Raw genomic sequence first — 23,131 nt, forward strand, 5'->3', positions numbered from 1 at the left:
CAGAGCCAACCAGGTCTCCTGATGTCCCCTGTCAGCTGGCGATGGAGATTCACTGAGCATCTTTTACTCGGCCTCCCTGGAAACTCTGTCAGAGGGCTCATTTCTAATTCTGGAGTGTCATCTACCCATGCCACATGTAGGGGAAACAGGATTGTGGAAGATGAAAGCCCTGAACCAGAGATGGCCAGAAGTTGGCGAGTTTGTCCACCTGCGTGTGGGGTCAGTTTAGGACGTGGGCAGTTTAGAATGGATGCCCTGGATGACGAAGCTGAATGCACTGCTTCTGCTGAGAGGGGTGGGGGCGCTGGGAGCCTCCCTTCTGGTCAGCTGTGTGACTCACTCCTCAGGGCTTTGGTCTAGTCTGCTTCCGGGAAGAGTCTCCACTTGGAGCAGGAGAGGCGCTGGTCCACAGAAGTGAGGGTGTGCCGGTAGCAGGTGGCAGGACATGGCTTCTCTGGCAGTGGCTGCTGCCCTGAGTATAGAGCCTCCTGACCCTCCTTCCATCTGTCCTCTCTCCGGACTGCAGCAGCTATGGGTGTGGCTTAGAGAGCCCAGGGCTGAAGAAAGCCTGGTTCTTTTCGTGTTGAAAATATTCATAAGTATTACCGGATCTGAAAAATGGTGAGATACCTCCTCTGGCATGCCCTCTAGTATCCTTTTCAGGAACAGAAAGAAAAAAAAAAAATCGGGGCGGGGTGGCAGTCTGGTGAGTAGGAAGCTTGATCTCTAGCTAGCAAAAGCGTCAGTCATTTCCTTCTGTAGCACAGTTGTCCCTTGCATGGGGCCTTCTGTCCTGATGACCCTGCGTGTGAAGAATTTAGGACTCTCTGGGTTGGAAAGGAATCACGAGGCTGGGCACCCTACTTGGTGCCTGGTTTCCTTGGATTTCCTTCCGTACTGGCCCAGCCCCCTGGTGGGAGCCTCTGTTCTGCGAGGGGAGCTGGAAGATGAGCTCACTCACTATGCCAGCCACCTCCAGTCCCAACCCTCTCACAGGGTGTACTTGGTCCTTGCTGTCCCTCCATACGGGTCTTAGCTGGAAAAAGCCACTCTCTACCCCACTAGCAGCACCAGAGAGGGAGGAGTGCGTTGTGGCGGGAGGTGTCCCTGCTCAAATAAGTGTGTGGACCATGTCCTCAGCTCAGCTTCCTTCCCCTTTGACCTAAGAGAGCAAAGAAAGTGTGTACCGAACGGCAGCCATACCTGCCAGAAGGGGTTTGCTCATTGGCTGGACTTATAAAAGTAATGGTCAGCTGACTTGGGTGGAAATGGCTTCAGGTCCTGGGGCTTCTAAGATAATAGTATTGAGCTCTTTCAGTTCAGAGCTTTCTGGATGATGTCACATCCACCTCCTTGAACATGTCCCTAAGTTTGTGTCAGAGGCACAGCAATACATAGTCTGAGAGCAACAGGGACACGGTCCACATCTGAACGCAGAATTTACCCACTGCATGGAAAGCAAATGAGTCCTTTTGCAAAGCCAGTCACTGGCCTCACCACACACTCAGGGAAAGGAAATCCCACCAGGGGTGAACCGGGCCCAGCTAGCTCTCACTTCAGTGGGGGCAGGATTGAGGGTGGGGATGTAGTGGTGAGGGGAGTTATTTTCTAATCTCTGCCTTTTTTTTTTCAAGTGCACCAAAGCCCTCCAGGTAAATCCACCCCCTCTCTCCAGTCTCTGGGGTCTGTTTGCTTCCTGGGTTTGACCCCAGGCTTTTGATAAGACTCCACCTACTTCTGCCTCTCATCCAGGATGGAGTTTGGCACTGCTAGGAACACTCGGTTAAGAAGACAACAGCCCTATTGCAGACATTTATCAGAGGTCTGCCAAAGACTTGGGGCTTCGCCAGGCAATGGGCACAGACCTCTTTAATAAAATAATCGTTACTCAAATAATTTAAAAATCTACAAAAGACACAAGAGCTCAGACACGGGATGGGACAGGGAGGAAGCTTGCTCATGGCTTGTCTGGTGCGTTGTATGTGGGTAAGCACTTCCATAGCAAACCAGCCCTGTGGAGTTAAAAGAAACAAGCCCACCAAGAGACTGGGAACTGGGCTCAACCAACACACAAAGGGTTTGGAAGCTGTAGCCCTGTCTCCTGGGAGAGGCAGCAAAGCCAACCCCGGCCTGCTTCTGCCCCCTCCTCCCTCATTCCCTTCCAATGCCCAGTCCAGAGCCAAGGGCTGTGGTTAGAAATGGTTCTCAGTGCAGTTAGGCAGTGGGCTGGTCCCAGGGGCTGGCAGTTCACGGTTGCTATGCCCAGGGCTTCAGGCTGTCACAAGATGACACACTGCAGTTTGTGAGTGCCGGTGGCCCTGTCTCCTCGCCATTTTGTCTTCTTTTTCTTCTTCTGGTTTTTCTCTGGAACCTGTTGCCTTTGGAACAATGAAGGAAGCAAAGACAAGGTCAGAGCAAGCCTTTTGCTTCCTCTGTCCTCTCTCTGGGACTCCCAAGTCCAGAGACAGCTTGAGAGCTATTTTGGGGTGCTGTCTCGGGGCCTCTAATATCAAGGGCAGTGGTAGAAAGAGGGGCTTGTTCTTTGCTGTGTTGGGTATGTTGAAAGCTTGGGGTTCTTGGAGGGACAGCTTGAGAGTGCTGCTGTGCTGGCCACCCAAGGAGACCAGGCTGTGTGACATCTCTTAGTGCAGGAAAGGCAGAGAGGAAGGGAAGAGAAAAATGAGAATCCCCGCCGTCCAGCGGCGACTAGATTTATTCATACCGTAAGACTGCCGTGCTTTATAACGGAGCTGGCGTCTGTGCTTATTTCTTTTTCATATTTTAGACAAAATAATTGGCCAACTGTGTGCCAAAGCTTTTACGTGTTTTCTGCTAACATTTCTGAGGCCCAAGGGTCTTTTGGTGCCACAGCTCCCTAAGCAATACACGGCAGTTTGGGAAACCCATCAACTGCCAACACAAACAGGAGGTGAGGGCTGTGGGGAGAAAGAAAGATGAACTCAGGCTGCGGGGTGTGTGGGGGTGCGTGCAGGGGTGTGCACAAGGCAGGGGGCCAAGAGGTGGCAAACAGGGGCACTATTACAGGCCCAGGTCTGATTCATAGCTGAACAACAGCCTCTGAGTCACCGGCATAAGGTACTGAAGACAGGGGTTTAACTGTTGGCGATGTTAAAGGTTTAGAAACTGGATTGGATCTGGCAGGGACAGAGCCAGGAAACAGCTTCCATCATCCAACGTGAAGTGAATACGGTGTTAAAGGAACGAACGTCCATGAGTCTGCTCAAGGCTGCTGGCACTTGAAGACCACAGGCTATGGGTCTTGGAAGACACACACACACAGTGTCTCTGGAATTTGAGTCCAGGGACCATACTTGGCTATTTTGGGGTGCTGTCTCGGGGCCTCTAATATCAAGGGCAGTGGTAGAAAGAGGGGCTTGTTCTTTGCTGTGTTGGGTATGTTGAAAGCTTGGGGTTCTGAGGTACTAGGATGCCTGCAGCCCCCACCCACCCTCCTAGCTATACCTGGGGGCAGTGTAGAGGGAGGGGGTCAGGGGCAGGGGGGAAATGCAAAGAGTCACAGGAAATGGCAAACGAGGCTTGGAAACCGCCCAGTCTCTCAGGAGTTACATTCCTCATGTGTTCCTGCTGTAGTCTGCACCCCCCCACCACCTTCCATCAGAGAAGGCGTAGCCAGGGAGGGGCGCAGTTGTCAGGGAGAGTACAATGCTTACCTAATTACTCTAACTAGGTCATGGAAGGTTTTATCCACGTTGAGAGGCGGGTCCTTGGCACTGGTCTCTATATATGGGATCTGGAAGGCAAATCTCAGCTTGGTCAACCTGGCACCATGACCCACAGAGCCCTCTCCCACCTTTACAACGTACACTTTAAGCCGGGTGGGGGTGGTGGGGGTGGCTCACACCTTTAACCCTAGAACTCGGGAGGCAAGGGTAGGTGGGTCTCTGTGATTTCTAGGCCAGCCTGGTCTACAGAGTTAGCACCAAGGCAGACATTGCTGCACAGAGAAACTCTGTCTCAAAAACAAAACTCTAGAGGTTCCGAAGACCTGACAAGAACCCCCAAAGCTCTATAGCTTCTTGCCTTGTAAGGCTGGAGAGTTTGGCTAACAGCTTCCCTAACTCCCTCTTGGTCTCTAGTCACAGAGATACTTAATAGCTTCCTTAAAATAGAATCCAAATAGTCTTTTTATACTCAAGAGCAAACTGTTTCACTTCTCACACAGTGATGGAAGACAGTGTTCTTCATGCTTCTTCTGGGGGGTGACCTCTGACCTTTTCCCTGGGCTCCTCCAGAGTGAACTTCAGTGGGGAAGGCTGAGGAGGACTCTGGACCTAGGTCACCCTGGTCTCTTACCACCAGCTCTCCAGCCCAGCTCCACTCTTGTTTGCTCTAGAAACCTGGGAGCTCGGCCATGTTTACCCAAGGATGATGCTTTGATGATAGCATCTTGCCTAGGGAGTGGCACATTGGAAGCTGTGGCTGACAGGACTCCATGGGCCGTGTCCCCACCAAACCTTGGACCAGCAGAGTGGAACAAAGGCGCGGGGAGGATAAGACACAATCCTAGGTCCTATGATGGGGAACCCAGAGAATTAGGAAATGCTCAATCCTCCACACACAGGGCTCAAAAGTTCAGGAAAACATGCCCTGGCCTCCTGGGTGTGAAGGAAGTAAGCTGACAGAGGTTAGACCAATGACTTTCCAACTTTCCATAACTTATTTTTCCTGATCACCAAATTAGTGCCTTTTATTCTAATACAATTAAAGAAGCTGAGTATGGTGAAGAAGGAAAGTTCCTTAAACACTCGGGGAGGGTGGTAGAGCAAGCTCAGAGTTAGGGCAGTCAACTTTGCCTAGGGAAGCTTTGCCTAGGACACACAGGGGTATGTTAACATCCTGAGAGGTCAGATGACAGCAAGCTCAGCGGCTTCAGGCAGAGGTCTTACTGAAATGCAGAGACAAACAAAGGCCCTTGCTTAGGCCTTTGACCTTTTTATTTGAGCCTCTGATAACTCTAAAAGGACTGTGCCCTCCATAGTGGAAGAGCTGTTGGGTTCCCAGTCTCCCTTTTCCCACCTTTGCTTCATTAAACCCCAGAGGCAAGCATCATCCTGCAGTGAGGAGACTGAAGTCAGAATGATGAGCCTGCAGGGGCTCTGCCTTGCCAGGTCAACAGTGAATCTGTGTGAGCCTTCTATTGGTCTCCCATGGGCACCTGTGTGATAGGTCAGTTTTGGAGCATCTTGTGAGCTGGACACATGGTAGGCATTCCTGATGATAACAAGGTAGAACCCTTCCCATGGCTCAGGACACTGCACAGCCCTGTATACATGCAGAAGAGAGGTAGGAAACCACCCATAGCCAAATCCCCTTGATATCCTGCCCTCCTGGGAGTTCAGCCATCCTCAGTGTCTACAGGTCTGCAACACAGTTGTCTGCTGACCCCATATCTGGTCTGTGAGCAAATGCTGTTGGTTCTAAGACATACAACCTAAATCTTGCCACCCTCACGTGCTTCTCAGCCTCTTGTGGGGCACTGGAGCAGCCCCTGTGTGACTCTCTGTTTTCTCCTTTCCCAGTGGACTATTGTCAACATGTCACAGGAGAGAAGCTGCTCAGGTACAAGTCACATCTCTCTGAAACCCTCCAGTGGCCATTCTTCCTCAGCCTCTATCATAGGAGCCATAACTGCTTAAGTCACCTTGCCGACCACACTTCTTATGACTCACCCGCATGCACCCACTCAGCCACCGCTGCTCAGCTCGTTCACCAGCCTGCAAACTCCAACCCTGGGGCTCATAGATAATAATCCTTTGCTAGAATGTTCTTTTGTCAGATACCTGTCTGGTCATTCCTCTGTCTCCCTAAGTCTCTGCTAAAATAGACCCAGCCCACCCTATTTAAAACATCACTTCCTCTTCCCATTCCTGACCCCTCCCCACACCTCCCCCCCCCTTTCCTGATTTGTTTGTTTCCGTAGGACCCATTGCCTCCAGACAAACTGTAATTTACTTTGCTTATTGCCGGTCTCCATCACTAAGTTTAAGCACCCAAAGACAGAGAACCATTGCTCTCCAGGACCTAGGGTGATGGAATTAATAAAGGAATTAATACAGAAGACAGACAGACAAAGCTAGTTCCCAGCATGCTTTTCTCTCCGTGTAGTCCACTGGGTAGAAACAAGGCTACCTTGCTGCTGACTTTCCAGCTCGCAGGCAGCACCCAAGGGGGCCAGTGCACTGTGCCAATAAGGGGGTGAGGAGCAGAGACCTGACCCAGCACTATGGAGAGAGCAAGGACATTGCAATGAACTCAGAAAGCTAAAATGCTGTGATAGGGTAGAGCTGAAGCAACCTTAGGGCCAAACCAAGTAGGGATAATGATGCCTCTGGTTGCAAGGGTAGAGGACTTGATATCCATGCTTCCCCAGTACACCGCTGGACCTGGGGGGGGGGGGTGGCGGGGGGGCATTGCTCAGTGAACAGAGCTGATGGCAGTGATTCAGTATAACCAAGTGCAAGCTCATGAGCAGGAAGGCTATCACCTCCATACAGCCCAGTGCTACCTCAGGCAGAGCAGCCCTCAGCCAGGAGGACGCTGAATACTACAGCTACCAGGGCAATCTGAAAGCAGCAGTTCACACCTCTACCTCATGTTCTCTCTGCTTTTTTCAAATAATATCCCCTAACATTGCACCCTGTGGCATCTTGTTGGAGCCTCGTTGCTCAGTAGGAGGCCTTAGTCCTTTTTCTAAAGACTGGCACTGCCGGAGGGATGGCATATGGACTTTCACACAGAGCCCTGAGGCCCAAACATGCAGGCATGCAGGCATATCCACCTACATTGTATTTGGACGCCATTTCTTTTCCTTGGTCCCTGGTGATTTTCCTTAGGTGCATCAGATCCACCTTGTTGGCCACAAGGATCATTGGGAATGACTCCCTAGGGAAGAGGAGAATTCAGATAACAACAGTGAGATTCATCCTCCTACACAAGCAGGTGATACCGAACAGACGGCGAGCCCGCCTACCCCACAGCAATTGCCCAGTGGGCCCAGTGGGCCCCCTCTTTTCCAGAGGAGAGGGGTGGGGGGAGCTCAGAGAGAAGGAGCCCGGGATCTGCTGCAAGGCTAGTGGCGAGGCTGTTGATGTGGGCCCCAGCTTCCCAGACTCTCCTCAGTTCTCCAAGACTCTGATATACAAACCATGAAGGGCCCTCAGCCAGGACTCAGGAAGAGCAGCAGGGACAGGGGCTGGCACACAGCGGGCACTGCACATAAATGGCAGCAGCGAAATGAGAATGGATCCCAGAATAGGGACCCCCCCAGAAGAGGGACCCCCAGATGGTGAGGCACATCCCATCAGCATCTTATTGACATGCGAACGAAACAAAACAGCAGCCCTTTGGCATTTGGGGTGATATTGAATATTTTCACATTAAATAAAGAAACCTAAAATTTGAAAGATAAAAACTGCTACTTTATTATTTGTTTGATTAACAAGTAAATTAGGACTTCCCCACCACTGGGGCACTTAGAGTGTCCCTTTTGAGGCATTATATTCATTAATCAGCCTCAGCTCTGGGGGTGTTGTGTCCCCCTGCCAGGCAAAAGTATAAGCCTGTCTTCCTGTGGAACAGTCATTGCCTGGGCTTCTCCATCTTTACTGGAATTTAGTCAAAACTTGCTCTTTTCCTTCATTTACATTTTCCTTCTGCATTGCTTCTCTGACTGGCAGTATTAGATAGGCTTAAACCAGACACTAGGTGATTTGATTATGTTATAGAGCATGAAGAGGGACTTGTAAATCTTGTAGTCAAATGCAATTTAATCGATTTCAATGTGTTCTGGAGAGGAAATTCACTTTTTCTTTGCATATAATGCAATTTGGTTAAATCGGGGCTGGGAAACGAGGATGTTACCAATGATTGCTTGCTTGTGGGAGTTTATGAAAATGGGAGGGGCATAAGGCTTGGGAGTAGCTTAGGAACCAAGGAAGGAGTCAGGGGACCGAGGAGTTACAACAGTTGGTTCTCAACCTTCCTAGTAAACCCTTTAATGACTTCTTCATGATGTGGTGACCTCCCCACCCCCACAACCAAAAAATTATTTTGTTGCTACTTTGTAATTGTAATTTTGCTATTGCTATGAATTGTAATGTAAATATCTGATATTCGACCCCCAAAGGGGTCATGATCAACAGGTGGAGAACTGCAGCCTTAGAGGAAATAATAGAGAAATTTGTGGGGGGCAGGGGAAGAAAAGGAGAGGGGAGGAGGGAGAGGAGAAGGAAGGGAGGAGGGAGGAGGAGGGAGAGGGAAGACTGAGCCTTCATAAGCTAAGAAGGAGAGGAGGGAGGCCCCGCTTGCTGCCCTCACCTGTCCTTGACACGCAGAATGAGCTGGTGGAAGCGGTCCACGTGCTCGAAGCTGGCCTTGTCGGTGACGGAGTAGACAATGAGGAAGCCATCCCCTGTGCGCATGTATTGTTCCCGCATGGCACTGAACTCCTCCTGCCCGGCTGTGTCCAGAACTGGAGAGGAATGAGGTCATTCAGGGGCTGCCCCCGCTTCCATTGGAGTCACTATAGACTGTAGAACCCCAAGCTACTGCTACTGCTGTCCCCACTGTGGCTGGCTCAGACCCGGCTGTCCTCACAGGAGGACTTCCAGCCCCCTCAGAGCCTGCTGCAGTGTAAGGCTCTTCCTGGCTCATTTCGACCTCCTTGCTCACTGGACCTCAATTCTGTGACCCGAGGACAAGCCTCACGAAGCCAGAGATCAACTTTCAAAAGTCCCTCTGGGAAACCCCAGAGCTGGGTTTGGATTCCCGGTTTAGCTCTTTCAAACTGAGGTTCTCTGGGCGGGGGTGGGGTGGGGTGCCTGCCTCTCTGTGCCTCCATTTCATCCTGTACATTCATGGGTACAGGACACCCACCTGGAAGCTCTCAGGTGGGGAGAGGCCAGCTAGAAGGGCCCCTTTAAGCCCCGTGTGTGCGGACAAAAACATGCAGACCTTGGGGAAGGAGTCGCCTTCAGAAGTCAAGGTCCACATCATAGGATGGAAATGTCAGGAAGAGGCATCTGGGGCAGGAATCACGTAGAACTGAGAAGGCCACTACAACCTCCAGACACGCTCAACACTCCCCACAGCACAGAACCCTGATATACAGTGCTCATGTCCAGTTGTAACTTAACCCCAAAAGTACCCATGTTGTATTTGAATAACTAAAGGAACATGCAGCTAGGCAGCTGTGCCTATCCATTTAAGAAATACTGAGTGTCTACTCCATGCCAGGCAGCCTGTAGGCCCACTGGTTACAGGGTGAATGAGGCAGAGAGAGTCTCCAGATGGAAAACACCAGTGCAGCAGATCCTGTGCAGGCTGCTCTAAGATCTCATCCCACATGTTAGCACTGCTCAGGACCTTGGGTGGGCGGACAGCCAGTGTGGAAGGGCGCCAGCCTGGGCCTTTGATGTATCTGTCAAGATTGAGTCCTCTTTTCCTTCCTTTTTCCTTTCTCTTTCCCTTCTCTGCTCCTTTCTTCCTGCTCTTTATTTATCTAGATCTGGGTCTGGCCACCTCGATCCGGACTAGCATCCAGATTCCAAACGCACGCTGAAGCTATGACCTCCAACCTGGAAGCCCCTCTTCTCTGGTTGTCCCAGCCACCCTTTGGCTCAGAGGCAGACCTGTGAGGAGGTCTCCCTCATAGGAGGCCTCAGTCTCTGTCATCTCTGGAGTCTACTTCCAGCCTGTGCCCTCAGTTCTTCAGACCTGTGCCTCATAACCTAGATCAGCTCTACGCTTCGCAGAGAATGGCAGAGGTCAGGAGTCAGGTACTGTTCTCTTGAGTCTTCCCCCAGATGCAGCTCCAAGGTGGGTTCAAAAATGTGCAGAAACACAAGGTGCAAGCCATGACTCATTCGAGGAATGCTATGACCTCAGTGAAATGGCCTTTTAGGTTTAAGGAAAAGCACTAAAGATAGTGGTGTCAAGGATGACAGCAGGGAGAGCCAGCCCTGCCACTCCTTTGCCCTGAGTGAGGTGGAGAGAGAGAGAGAGAGAGAGAGAGAGAGAGAGAGAGAGAGAGAGAGAGAGAGAGAGAGAGAGAGAGACATGGGCGATGCCCTCCTCTGAGGTAGTAAGGACAGCTGGCCCAGTCTCTTGTGGCTGCAACACTTGGGGGTGCTGGCCAACACAGTCGAACTAGTCCTAATGGTAAAGGCACAGGTAAGCCAGCCTGAGGGCATGAGAGCAGGAGAGATGACCCTGTTTCCTGCTGATAGCAGCATCCAGTAAACCAAGGGCTTGACCTGGTGGTGTGGATAAGGGAAAATGGGCAGGCTGACCAGCTCAGCTACCACCCAGGCCCAGATCCAGGGCTCCAAGTCAGCCTACCCCAAAGTCTATTTCATCAGTGAATGGTTGAGATTCATGAAAGGCCAGTCCTGCTGATTCAAAGCTGCATGACACAGGGCACCAACAGGATAACCTGGAGGAAGCCCAATGAGAATCCAATATTGATGATGTCATAGAAGCCAGAGACCTCACTTGAACCAGACCAATGACTCATGGCAATGAGCATTTGCAAGTGAAGATGTGTAGACAGAGGGATAGACTATGGAACACACTGTGACACACTACAGATGACACACTACAATGAGATGTTTTCTGTACTCTGTGTGTGTGTATTATTTGGGGGGGGTGCAAAGGTGAAGGGTAAATATGAGGGGGCAGGGAAATGAGTAGGGCTGGGGTACATGATGTGGAACTCACAAAGAATCAATAAAAAGTTATATATATATATATAACTATTATATATATGTGTGTGTGTATATATATATATATATATATATATATATATATATATATATCTTTTTTTTTTCTGGAGATGATATATCCAGTGACCACATCTCCAGTTTGTTCTTTCTGTAATCCCCAGGCCTTCTATGGGATGGAAGATCAATCAAGCCTGTTTTCCAGGCAAGTTAGGTGGGAAAGCCTGTGCCTCCCTAGCTATGTTTATATCGAGCCACATCACCTCACAGAGCACACACAGCGACAGGCTTGCTCCTTCCTGCCAGAACTGTGCTCACTCTCTGGGTCAGGTATGTAATAGGGCAAGGTTGGGTTCCCCGAAGCACAGCTGGGTGCACTAACCACCCGCTGTCCCCTGAAAAGGAGCTGCTTTGGCAGACTGTGAAAGCCAGGCCACCTCCTGCCACCTCCAGGGAAGGAGCCAAATTTTTACAGAGCCTCCAGCTGGCTTCCTGGCCACGAGGGAGGATTCCCTCTGGCAATGACACCAGCTTTCTCAACCCAATGGCTACAGGACAACAGCAAGTAATATTCCACAGCTGCTAGCCCCCCGGGATGTCTGTTCACTATGCCATACTACTCCAGCTGTGGGGCTGGGAGCGAGGAGACTATGGGGTAGGTGTGCACGAGGCCCAAGATCCCCTGGGTTGGTGTGCAAATTGTAGGTGTGGGTGCCCATTCTGGGAAGGTTCTCCATGACTTTGTGGAGTTCTTAGAGGAGCCAGGGACACCTGTCCTCTGACGCTGCTCTGGGTGGGGGGGCGCAGAATGTTATGGTTTGAATATAAAATCTGCCTAAGACTTGGCTCCCAGCTGGTGGCTCTATTTTGGGAGGTGGTGAAAACTTTAGGCAGTAGGGCCTAGGTAGAGAAAGTAGGTCACTGGGGACAGGCCCTTGAAGGGATTCTTGCCCTGGTCCCTTTCTCCTTTCCTCTCTCCTTCTCTTTGCTTCCCAGCAACCAGCTTCCTACTCTATATATTCCTGCCACTGTGATGATCTGCCTCACTGCAGGCCCAAAGTGGCGGAGCTGACAGACTGTCACCAAACCATCTGCAATGGTGAGCGGAGATAATTCTTCCTTTTAAATTGTTCTCTCAGGTACTTGTCAGTGACTGACAGGGGCTGGAGAGGTGGCTCAGCGGGTTAAGAGCACTGACTGCTCTTCCAGAGGTCCTGAGTTCAATTCCTAGCAACCACATGGTGACTCACAACCACCTGTAATGGGATCTGACTTCCCCTTCTCGTGTGTCTGAAGACAGCTACTCATATAAATATAATAAATATAATAAAAGTAAATCTTATTATATTATTATATATAAATATATAAACATAAACATAATACATTTTAAAAAAGAATTCAAAAAAGAAAAAGAAAGGAAGAAAGAAAGAAGACTGATAGACACTGAGGAAAGTTACAGAGGACAGCAAAGGCCTCAGAGGCATAACCAGAGTTCAGGAGCATCACGGGAACACAACAGAGCCTGGGAGGGGCCCTGGTAGCTGGGAAGAATGGAGAGACACAAAGCTGTGGTCCACAACCCGGATTTCATTTCACAGCCACTCTGGGACGCCAGCCAATCACAAGTGAAGAGACTGAGCCAGGCTGAGCCCAGTAAGCTTCAGGCTGCTGTGCCAATGAACCACGGGGTAGGTTCTGAACTCACCCTTGCATCTAGCTCCTTATGCCTACCTGCCTAAGAGCAAGAAGCTAACAGAACATGTCCAAATCCTGATAGCAGGCTCCATCACACTCTCCCCAGACTCTACGGCTCTGGGTAGACATGCTGCAAACCTGGGAAGAGATGTAGGGCTGGGCCTGATGCTTTCCTTTCAATGGAGCCCTGAGCTCCTAAGGATTCCAAACACAGTCGCCACCAGCTAGGTTCCTAGTCCCCCACTTTCTCCTTTGTTCTCACCTCCACTCTTATCTTAGAAACAAGAATACATTTCACAGTCCCGTCCCCCATCCCCCTCAGCTTGCCAAGTCTGTGGGCCCAACATGCACTTCGGGTGGGATGCAGTGTTAAACCCGTGAGCCCTAGCAGCACACCCAGGAGAACCAGAGACGTGAGTCCACAGAGAAACAAAGCAGTTGAGGGGTCCGGCAACATTCTCCACCCAAGAGCCAAGCATCATCTGAGAGTCATCCAAGGGGAGACAGCCCCAGGAACCAGTGGAAGAGCGAGCAAAGTGTGTGTCTCTGTACACCAGAATGTCAGCCACACATGAAGGAGAAGAACCTGAAGGTCTACAACAACTCAAAGAACCTTCCAAGCACTGAAGCTATTCGCAAGACTCATGCTATGTGAGTCCACGCATACGAAATGTGAAAGCCGGTAACCACACAAGGGCAGAGAGTAGAGTCTGGGGTCCGGGGGAGGGAGGATGAGAAGTAGCGGCTCAAGTATGAATGTTTTAGAGGATACAGAAAACATTCAGGAATTAATGGCTGTCATTTTAGTGATTATTCATTTATGGATCGATTGGTCATTTCTAACTGCACAATGTTGATAGGTGTGGTATTTTGAGAAGGTATGGCCTTCATAGACTCATCTGTTTGAATGATTGGCATGGGGGGTGGCACTTTCAGGAGGTGTGTCACTGTGGAAGCGGGCTTTGAGGTGTCCCGTGCTCAAGCTATGCCCAGTGTGGTAGATCTCTTGGCTCCTCAAGCAACATGTCTGCCTGCATGCTACCATACTTCCAATCCTTGAAACTAAACCTCTGAAACTGTAAGCCTGCCCAATTAAAGTTTTCCTTTATAAGAGTTACCATGGTCCTGGTGTCTTTTCACAGCAATGAAACCCTAACTAAGGCAATAAGCATGCAATTGTGCATGTGGTCTACATGTTTTTCTTTCTTCCTTCCTTTTCTTTTTACTATTATTATTATTTGTTTTTTGTTTTTTGAGACAGTGTTTCTCTGTGTAGTCCTGGCTGTCCTGGAATTCACTCTGTAGACCAGGCTGGCTTCTAACTCAGAGATCCGCCTGCCTCTGCCTCCGGAGTACTGGGATTAAAGGTGTGCACCACCACGCCCGGCTATTTTTTGTTTTTTTAAGATATGGTTTTTCTATGTAACCCTGGCTGTCTGAGAACTCACTCTGTAGACAGGCTGGGCTCAAACTCACCGAGATCCACATGCCTCCTGAGTGTTGGGATTAAGATATATGCCACCGCCGGGCGTGGTGGCGCACACCTTTAATCCCAGCACTCGGGAGGCAGAGGCAGGCAGATTTCTGAGTTCGAGGTCAGCCTGGTCTACAGAGTGAGTTCCAGTACAGCCAGGGCTATACAGAGAAACACTGTCTCAAAATATAAACAAACAAACAAACAAACAAAAAATGTGCCAGCACCACCTGGCTGTGGATTATATCTTAATGAAAAATTATATGATTAAAAAAAATCACCCTCCCCTTCTCTGACACCCATGCTCCACCCCTCGTCCCCTGTTAGTAGATACTTGTCTATCTTCTGAGCCTATCGCTTCCTCTAGAAACACCTTGATTCTGCTCTTTATATGAAAGGCAGTCCGTACTTGATAAGTCCTAAATTAGTCCCAGGATTCCCAGTTCCACTCCATAACATTTTTTTTTTCTCTTTCCCCATCCTATTCCTATTCTTCATCCACAAACCCTGTGGTTCCCCCTAAAACTGTGTTTGAACCTGCTCCTTCTCACTTCCTCCCCCACAGCCCTAGGCTACCACTCACTGTACCCCAGTTTTATTCCTCTACACACAAGCCAAAAGCAAGCGTGAAACCAGTCGGATCACATGCCTCCCCTGCTCAAAACCATCAGGGCCATCTCCTCAACTCACCTGCCGGTCTCCTGTTTATTGGCCGTGCAGAGCATCTGTGTTTACTGCAAGGTGAGTTTCATCTTACCCATTAGCTCTCTGCATCCCGCCTGACCTAGCGGAGTTGTCAAGGCTAGCAGGGACAATCTTTGCAAGGCCCTTAGCCTGGCTGGTGGCCAGCAAAGAAAGTCTGGTCAGTGGTCTTCTGCTAGCCCAGCTCTGAGAACCAAATACCAGCAAGAAAGGATGAGAGCTCTCTACCTGCAAAGCCTGCCCCAGGCCATTGGAAGCATTCCTGCAGAAATGACTCACACAGCCAGGAGAAAGGGTCAGACACAGACCTGTAAGGCAGGATTCATCCCCTGAGGCCAGTGGCCATACTTACTCCCACAGGGAAAGAGGGAAATTCCCCAAATCACTGTCTTTAGGATAAAGAGGACAAAGGGTAGGGGACAGGCTGACTTACTCTCCTCCGTTCTTGCTTGGAGGCACCTGATGTGCTCCCTCGAACGCTGGCCATTGGGTGGTAAGCATAAGTGGGTCAAAGCCCCAGCCCAGAAAATTCGCCCAATAAGCTTTCCAGTTCCTTCCTGCCCTTCCATGTCCTCTGCTCTTCCTGCTCCAGAAAGAGTGCGGATTCAAATGTTCAGGGAAAAGCCAGGTCCAGGCCCCCCGGAGAAGACAAGAGCACTTGTGTCTAGTTTTGGGCAGAAGCCAGGGTAGAAATGTCCTGGCTTCCGAGGGTGCCAGAGGACAGACCGCCAGGCTCATTCACAAAGAAGGAGCCCTTGCTGAGGAGAAGAGGAACAGCAAGGTTAGGAGCCTGGGTCCGAGAGCTCCCGGGCAGGAAGGGTCTACAGAATGGCTCTTTGATGTTTTGTGGCGATGGATGTCCCAGAGGCTGGCACGCAGAGTGAGCCTGGAGCCAGATGGGGAGGGGAGGCCAGAAACATTGGCTTCTCCTGTAAGTGGACAGAGGTGTGTGCCAACAGCTGTTCAGCATGCTTAAAGCTTGTGCCAACGCAGAAGTGAACACGAGAAGGTGGAGACCATACTCAGTGGGGTCAGGAGGCTGAGGCCTGGCTCGGCCATTAGCCAGGTGTGGCTCCGGGCAAGTCACTTCTCCTTCTGCACTGGGTTGAAGCAAGAGGCTGATCTGATGAGTTCGGCAGCCTTCAGTCTCTAGCCCAGCAGAATCAACAGGGACACACAGCATTGCTAAGACGAGGTACTGAACAGTGGAACCCAAAGAGAATTATGGGCCACATGCATAGCTCCTCTTTTCATAGCAGTCACAAGAGGGGAGGGCACAAGTGTCTATCATTAGAGGGTGTGACATCAGGGAGTGATACACAATGCAGTGTGGTATTATCCAGCATAAAGGAAAGTCAATGCTAAGTGGAAATCAACTACGACATGATAAGTGTACAACCCCATGGATGCTCAGCACATGTATGAGGCACATGGGGTTCCCAAGACAGGATGTAGAATGATGAATGCCATGACTGGGTGAAATAGGAAGGAAGCCTGTGTGTATATAGGTAAGCAGGTGTCAGTGCGGTGGGGCAGCGGGGTGGGGGGAGTATATGAGAAGTTCTGGAAATGGGTGGTGATATAGAGCAAGGGTAATATACTGAACAACACATACCTGCATATTTCAGTATCGTTTCAATAGTGGATTTTATGAGATAGATAGATACATAGATATAGATAGAGATGTGTGTGTAGATAGATGATTAGGTAGATAGATAGATATGTGTGTGCATATATGTGTATACATATGTATATATGTGTGTATATTTGTGTATACATATACTTACACACACACCTCCCAGCAGAAAGCCTCAAACATACAACTCCAAGACTCTGCTTGAGTTTCAGAGCTTCCTGATTCCGAACTGGAATGCAGTAAATCACACAGGTACAAGCCAGGGTAAGGAAGAGTCCAAGAGACCAGAAGAGAATCCAGACAGCCAGGAGGAAGCACTGAAGAGGACCCACAGTTAATGGGTGGACAGACTGTATTGAGGAGATAGATGTTCACTGTGGGAAAGAATTCAAATGAAACAAGAAACAGGTTTGTAATACAGCAAGCACCCTGTGAGCCCCCTGGGAGTGGGACCTCAGAGGCATTCTCCCGAGTGTGCCTGCACACATGACCACAGCCATGGGGAGGACAGCACAGGAAGGCAGGCCAGAGATGGGATGGAATCCTGACAATCCAGCTGTGTGCTTTCTCCCTGGGAGTTCAACTCCCACTCCCTCGAGCCACCAGAATTGGCTGTCACATTGGAGAAGATTCTCATGCCCAGCCAACTATGCAGTGTGTGGCGGTCTATGGGAGTTTGAGCCAGTGCTAGCTGTCAGAAACTCGGTGTCTCGGTTGGTTTCACCAACACTGACTAAGTACCGGAGGAAACCGGCTCAAGGAAGGAAGGATTTACTCAGAGAGTTTTAGATCACAGGACTGTGACAAGGCCAAGCATCATGGTGGCAAGGATATGTGGAGGACAAAGCTGTTTGTCTCATGGTGGACAGGAAGAAAAGAGCAAGGGAGAGACTGGAGACTGGGTAGAACTTCCAAAGAGACACCTCCAGTGACTGGCTTCCTCCAAGATCTCCCACCTCCAAAAAGATTGCCACTGCCTAGTGACCAAGCACTCAACACGGGTGCCTGAGGGAGACAGACATTCTGTATACAAATGATAATATTTGACCTTATTTCCATCTGTAACAGCAGCTACCATGACAGCTTGTGTAAGAGGTAAAGAGTGCATTCATGGGTTTTCCAGCAGTAACGGCCCATGACATCATCATGACCCCACCCCATGACATCATCACCATCATCATGACCCCCCTACCCTCCCCCAATCACTATCACTGCCATCATTGCTCAGCTCAAGCTACAAGGCTTTTACCCTCAATCTGGGACAAGAAAAAGCAAAATCCAGAGCACTTTGAGATTGGTAGGGTGTGGGGCAAATGAAGGCATCTACCCCCAGGTTTAGCACATCCCCAGATGGTACCCAGCAGGGAAAGCCAGACCCCAGAGCACTGGTTGCTCAGGAAGATCTTTGCCCTCCAAGGTTTGCACACCTCCCAGAAAGGGTCAATGTTATGTTCAGGCCTAAATATAACAAGCCTTTGATTAAGGTTCTCTGTTAAGGTTTGGTCTCATGCTATGTATTGTAGTGCTAAATACTGGCCCTGGTTGCCTCAGGGATGAGAGAATCAACCAGTAAACCAAGTGATGCTATGTGACCTTGCTCCTTAATTTAAAACTATCAGTTGATTAAAGATGCCTACAGCCTATAGCTGGGCAGAAGAGAGGTAGGTAGGTAGGGCTTTGGTTTGCAGGCTTGGGGTCTGAGGCAGAGGCCAGCAGAGAAGAAGAAGGAGGTAGAGAGAGGAGAAGATGCATGGGGTAGGTATCTCAAAAACATGGCCAGTCAGAGTTACGAGGGGCCCAGATGGAACATGGCAAGTTATAACCAGGGGTTATTGATGGGGAAGTAGATTGTAAAAGTTTAGAGGGTCGATATCTGTCCATCTCTAGTGTATTATAGGGTTATAATAAATATAAAAGTTTTGTGTCTTTTATCTGAGAACTCAGTGATCAATGGCAGGTTGAAACCCTTGATTGGAACGTATTATTACTACGACATTCTCTCTTATATGGGGCATCCTTCTAAAATCCATACTCAGCTGAAATGACTTAAGCTTTGTTAAAAATGGGAGAATTTATGCTGAGGAACGTGCTAGTCTGGGCATCTAGCATCTATCTAGGTGTCTAGGAAAGGCCTAGGTGGGCAATGCCATAGGCTAAGTGTGCTGGCTAGCTTTATGTCAACATGGCATAAGCTAGAGTCATCAGAGAGGAGGGAGCCTCAAACTGAGAAAATGCCTCTGTGTAAGATTTGGCTCTAGTAAGCCTGGAGGGCATTTTCTAAATTAGTGATTGGTAAAGGAACAGCAGGCCCACTGTGGGAGGAGCCACCACCCCTGGGCTGGTGGTCCTGGGTTCTATAAGAAAGCAGGCTAAGGAAGCCATGAGGAGCAAGTCAGTAAGCAGCACCCTCCATGGCCTCTGCCTCAGCTCCTGCCTCCAGGTTCCCGCCCCAGCTGACTCTTCCTGTCCTGACTTACCTCCATGGTAGACTGGGATGTGGAAGTGTAAGCCAACTAAACCTTTCCTCTCAAACTTGCTTTGGCTGTGGTGTTTTCTCACAGAAAAACCCTATCCCATTAAAACACAGAGAAAACCTAAGACACTAAGTCAGGTTCTGGTCTCACTGACCTGAGCTTCTAAAGTAATCTTAGGACCGTGCTTCCCCTGTCTCTGCTGGGAAGAAATGATATCAGCTCATCTAAGAGGCACTCTGGAAAATAGTGTTTTCTCCCTGAGAAGCAAATGTTCCAAGTTACTTAGAAGGACATTAAAGAAGCTTACATGGCAATAAAAATAAATAACATTGACTGAGCCACAACTTGTACCAGGAGGTGTTCTCCTCTATGTATTATGCAATATTTCTCTGAATGTTTCCTGTGGAACACAGCCTAAAATGAAGTGCCAAAAATAGTTCTTTTGGGGGGAATCCTAACAATATACTCTATGTTCCTAATATACATTATATAGTAAAGGGTTTTATAAGACCTGCAGTAAAGAAACTTATTTCCATGTATTTAACTCAGTCTGTCCTAGACCACGGGATATTCCAGTAGATGGTGCCTGCAGTTATTTTAGAAAGTGCCAGCTGGGTGGGATGGCACATGCCTTTCATCCAGCAACCTGGAGACAAAGGCAAGCAGATCTCAGTGAGTTCAAGGTCATCTTGGCCTACATAGAGAGTTCTAGGCTAGCCAAAGCTACATAGTGAGACCTCGTATATTAAGAAGAAGGAGGAGAGGAAGAAAAGGAAAGAGAAGAAGAAGGACACAAGGAAGGAAGGAAGGAAGGGAGGGAGGAAGGAAGGAAGGAAGGAAGGAAGGAAAAACGTGCATAAGTATAAATTTTATAACAGTTATATGTATATTCTTTACTAAGAATTAGGAAGGCAAAGAGATTAATGTAGCTAAGCCATTGAGCCTGTTACTGCATATACATTGTTCAGTTTAAAAAGTATTCACTGACAGGAATAACAGGGGTAAGTAAATACTAGTGTAGTTGTCTTGGTCATGGAAGACCTTACAAATAACATGACATTTAATAGGCTGTGGATGTAGCTCAGTTGGTAAGGTGCTTGTCTACCGTGCCAGAAGGCCTGGTGTGGGCATACTATCCTAGAACTCAGGAGGCAGAGACAGGGGGATCAGAGACTCAAGTTCAACCACAGCTGCACAGTGGGCTCAAAGCCAGCATGCCACACAGGAGACCTGCCTAAAAAAAAAAAAAAAAAAAAAACAAAAGACAGGATCTTAATGAATTATGTTCTTCTACAGGAAGAACATGCTAGAAGAGAGAAGATCACATGCAACTTTCTGAGTAGGGACATACGTGTCTACCTGTCACCCAGTGAAACAGATCAAAATCCCAGGCTGCAGGCAAGGCCCCAAAGGCTGGTTGGTGTGTTTTCTGTAAGATGCTTCTCATACCACAGCATGCATCCCTTCTGAGAAGCATGGTCCTGAGGAACGGAGTGCCTACCTCAAGGTCCTCACAGTTTTAAGGTGCAGCGCATGCAGGCAGCACAAAGTCAGGAATGATGAGAGCCACTTTAATAGGACTAGAGGGCCAGTCGTCTAGAAGATAAATCAGTCCTAAGTGTTTATGCATTTAACAACAGAACTTTTTAAAAATGCACCAGGAAAACCCTGGCAGAAAACAAGGAAATATACAATCTCAGTCTGACATGCAGCACTCCCCTCTTAATAACTGACAGAATAAGAATTCAGAAAACCAGTGAAGATACAGGAGACCTGAACATCATCTGCCAGTGTGATGTGTGAAACACTCACAGAGCATCCTATCCAGTCACAGCAGACTCTGGGAACATCTATGAAGACAGCCTATCTTCTGGGCACACAGACAAGCCTCAATAAAGACTTCAAATGCTGTACTGTATGTTCCCTGACACACTGGAATTAAAAGATCAGGAACACAGAGATTTTTTTTGGAAAATTCCCAAATACTTGAAAACTAAATAAGATACTCTAAATAACCTAGGGGTCAGAGAAGAAATCTAAAGAGAAACTAGAATTTGAAACTCATTAGAAATGAAAACACAAGCCAGGCATAGTGGCACAGGCTTTAAACCCACCCAGCACTGGGGAGGCAGAGGCAGGAAATGAATTGTGAACTGAAGGCCAGCCTGGCTTAACAGAGAGTTCCAGGGTAGCCAGAGTTACATAGTGGGGGAGGAGGGGAGGGGAGGGGAGGGTTGGGGAGGGTTGGGGAGGGGAGGGTTGGGAAGGGAAGAAGGAAGGAAGGAAAATATATATTACAATTTGTGGAGTACAGCTAAAGGAGTAATTTAGTGAATTTTATAGCACCAAATGAATATCCCAAGGAAAAAATAAAATGATTCAACTCAACAAAATCTGATTGCATTTCTGGCAATTAGAACAAGGTGGAGCATGGTGCTGTGTCCCTACAGTCTCAGGTACTTGGGGTGCTGAGTAGAAGGATCACTGAGCCCAGGAGGAGATTAGCCTGGGTAAAACAGCAAGACAACTGTCTTCAAGGGCGTGAGAACAAGAGAAACTTAAATCCAAAGTAAGTACAGAGGCAGAAAGAACGGTTATGAGTAGAAATCAATGGAACCGAACGAGAGAAATCAACGGGTGCCAGAGCTCGCTCGGAAAAAATCGATACATAGAAAACCCAGCCGTTGCCTGATCAGGAAAAGGAAGGAAAAATTGATACAAGTTACCAGTATCGAAAATGAGACATGACATCACTGTAGAATCTACATGTATTATAAAGATAATAAACAAGATATACAAATATCCAAGATATGCAAATATATATAGTAAACAAATATAAAGATAATAAATAAAGATAAATAAGATTATAAAGATAATAAAAAATATTATCAAAAGCCTTATGCCAATTTGGAATTTTGGGAACTCTGACAAAGTGAGCAAATTAAAAAACACATACACAAGGGCTGAAGAGATGGCTCAGTGATTAAGAGCACTGACTTCTCGCTCTTCCAAAGGTCCTGAGTTCAATTCCCAGCAACCACATGGTGGCTCACAACCATCTGTAATGTGATCCAATGCCCTCTTCTGGTGTGTCTGAAGACAGCTACAGTGCATATAAATTAAAAAAAACAAACAAACAAACAAACAAAAACCCCACAAACTACCAAAGTTCACTGAAGAATAAAGAGGTGGTTTAATGACCCTATGTCTATTAAACACATTTAATTTATAGTTTAAAAGTTTCTCCATAAAGCTTGTAGTCCAGAGGGTCTTGCTGGTGAATTCTATTGAATACATAAGAGGGAAATTAGAAGAGATTTACTTAAACTCTCCTAGAGAAATTTAAAAAGAAAGGTTAATTTCTAAACCATTCTAGAAGGCCAGCAATACTTCCATACGCAAGTTAGACAAATAAATTATGCTTTTTAAATATGGCCTAAAATTATTCAATAACAAAGTAAAACATTTCTGTATCAAATTCTATCAAACTGAAGCAAATGGTTTATAAAATTCATCATCAAATTCATTGTAACCATGTATCATTTATTTCAAGGATGAAAAATTACTTATACATTAAGGAAAGGGCCAGCAAGATGGCTCAGTGCATAAAGGCACTTGCCACCAAGCCTGCTGCCATGAGTTAATTTCCAGGACCCACCCACATGGAGGAAGGAGAGAATGGATCCCCAAGTTGTACTTTGACCTCCATATTCAGGCTGTAGCGCATGCCCCAGCTCCCCCCAATACATACACTAAATAAAAGTATTTAAAATAAAAAAGTATTGGGGGAAAACAATATAATTTACCACATTAACAATTTTTTTAAAGGTTTATTCATTTATTTCATGTATGAGGGTACACTGTCGCTGTCTTCAGACACACCAGAAGAGCACATTGGGTCCCATTACAGATGGTTGTGAGCCACCATGTGGTTGCTGGGAATTGAACTCAGGACCTCTGGCAGAGCAATCAGTGCTCTTAACTGCTGAGCCATCTCTCCAGCCACCAACAAATTTTTTTATTAAAAACAGCCATATGACTATATCAGGCATTTGACCACATACATCAGCATCCATTCCTGATTGAAACCCCTTTGCAAACTAGGGCACGGTGCTTCCTTCACCTGATAAAGAACATCTCCACCAAATAAATCCATGGTTACTGTCAGACTCAGGCCAGAAGACTGACCACTCCCTCAGGAACAAGGCAAGGACGTCTGTTCTTATTAGGTCGCTCAGTGTAGAACTGGAGGCTTAGTCACTTAAGGCAGGCAAGAAAAAGGAAGTAAAATCCATTCAGATTGACAAAGAAAAGATAAAACTGCCTCTATCACAGCTTCATCCAGGGAAAAGAATCTCACAAAGAGCCACTAAAGCTAATAACCCGCAGG

The 23,131-nt window shown here is 48.0% G+C and overlaps 1 protein-coding gene across 5 annotated transcripts in view; it reads right to left on the reverse strand.

The window, feature by feature from the left end:
- Positions 1-1,853: 1,853 nt before the first annotated feature.
- Positions 1,854-23,131, reverse strand: part of Mras (muscle RAS oncogene homolog) — a 48,504-nt gene continuing 27,226 nt past the window's right edge. For 4 of the 5 annotated variants that reach the window (XM_085827941.1, XM_021171194.2, XM_085827940.1 and 1 more), the window contains exons 3-6: positions 8,359-8,512; positions 6,825-6,924; positions 3,693-3,772; positions 1,854-2,378 (exon numbers count right to left, since the gene is read on the reverse strand). In XM_085827941.1, the coding sequence (XP_085684067.1) occupies positions 2,279-2,378; positions 3,693-3,772; positions 6,825-6,924; positions 8,359-8,512 (434 nt within the window). In that variant the 3' untranslated portion in view covers positions 1,854-2,278. Of the gene's footprint in view, positions 2,379-3,692; positions 3,773-6,824; positions 6,925-8,358; positions 8,513-10,380; positions 10,455-23,131 lie in introns of those variants that run through there. The other variant, XM_021171197.3, reaches the window with a different exon arrangement.

Source organism: Mus caroli, unplaced genomic scaffold, assembly GCF_978045245.1.
Source record: "Mus caroli unplaced genomic scaffold, Mus_caroli_1 scaffold_11, whole genome shotgun sequence".
NCBI classification, from domain to species: Eukaryota; Metazoa; Chordata; class Mammalia; order Rodentia; family Muridae; genus Mus; species Mus caroli.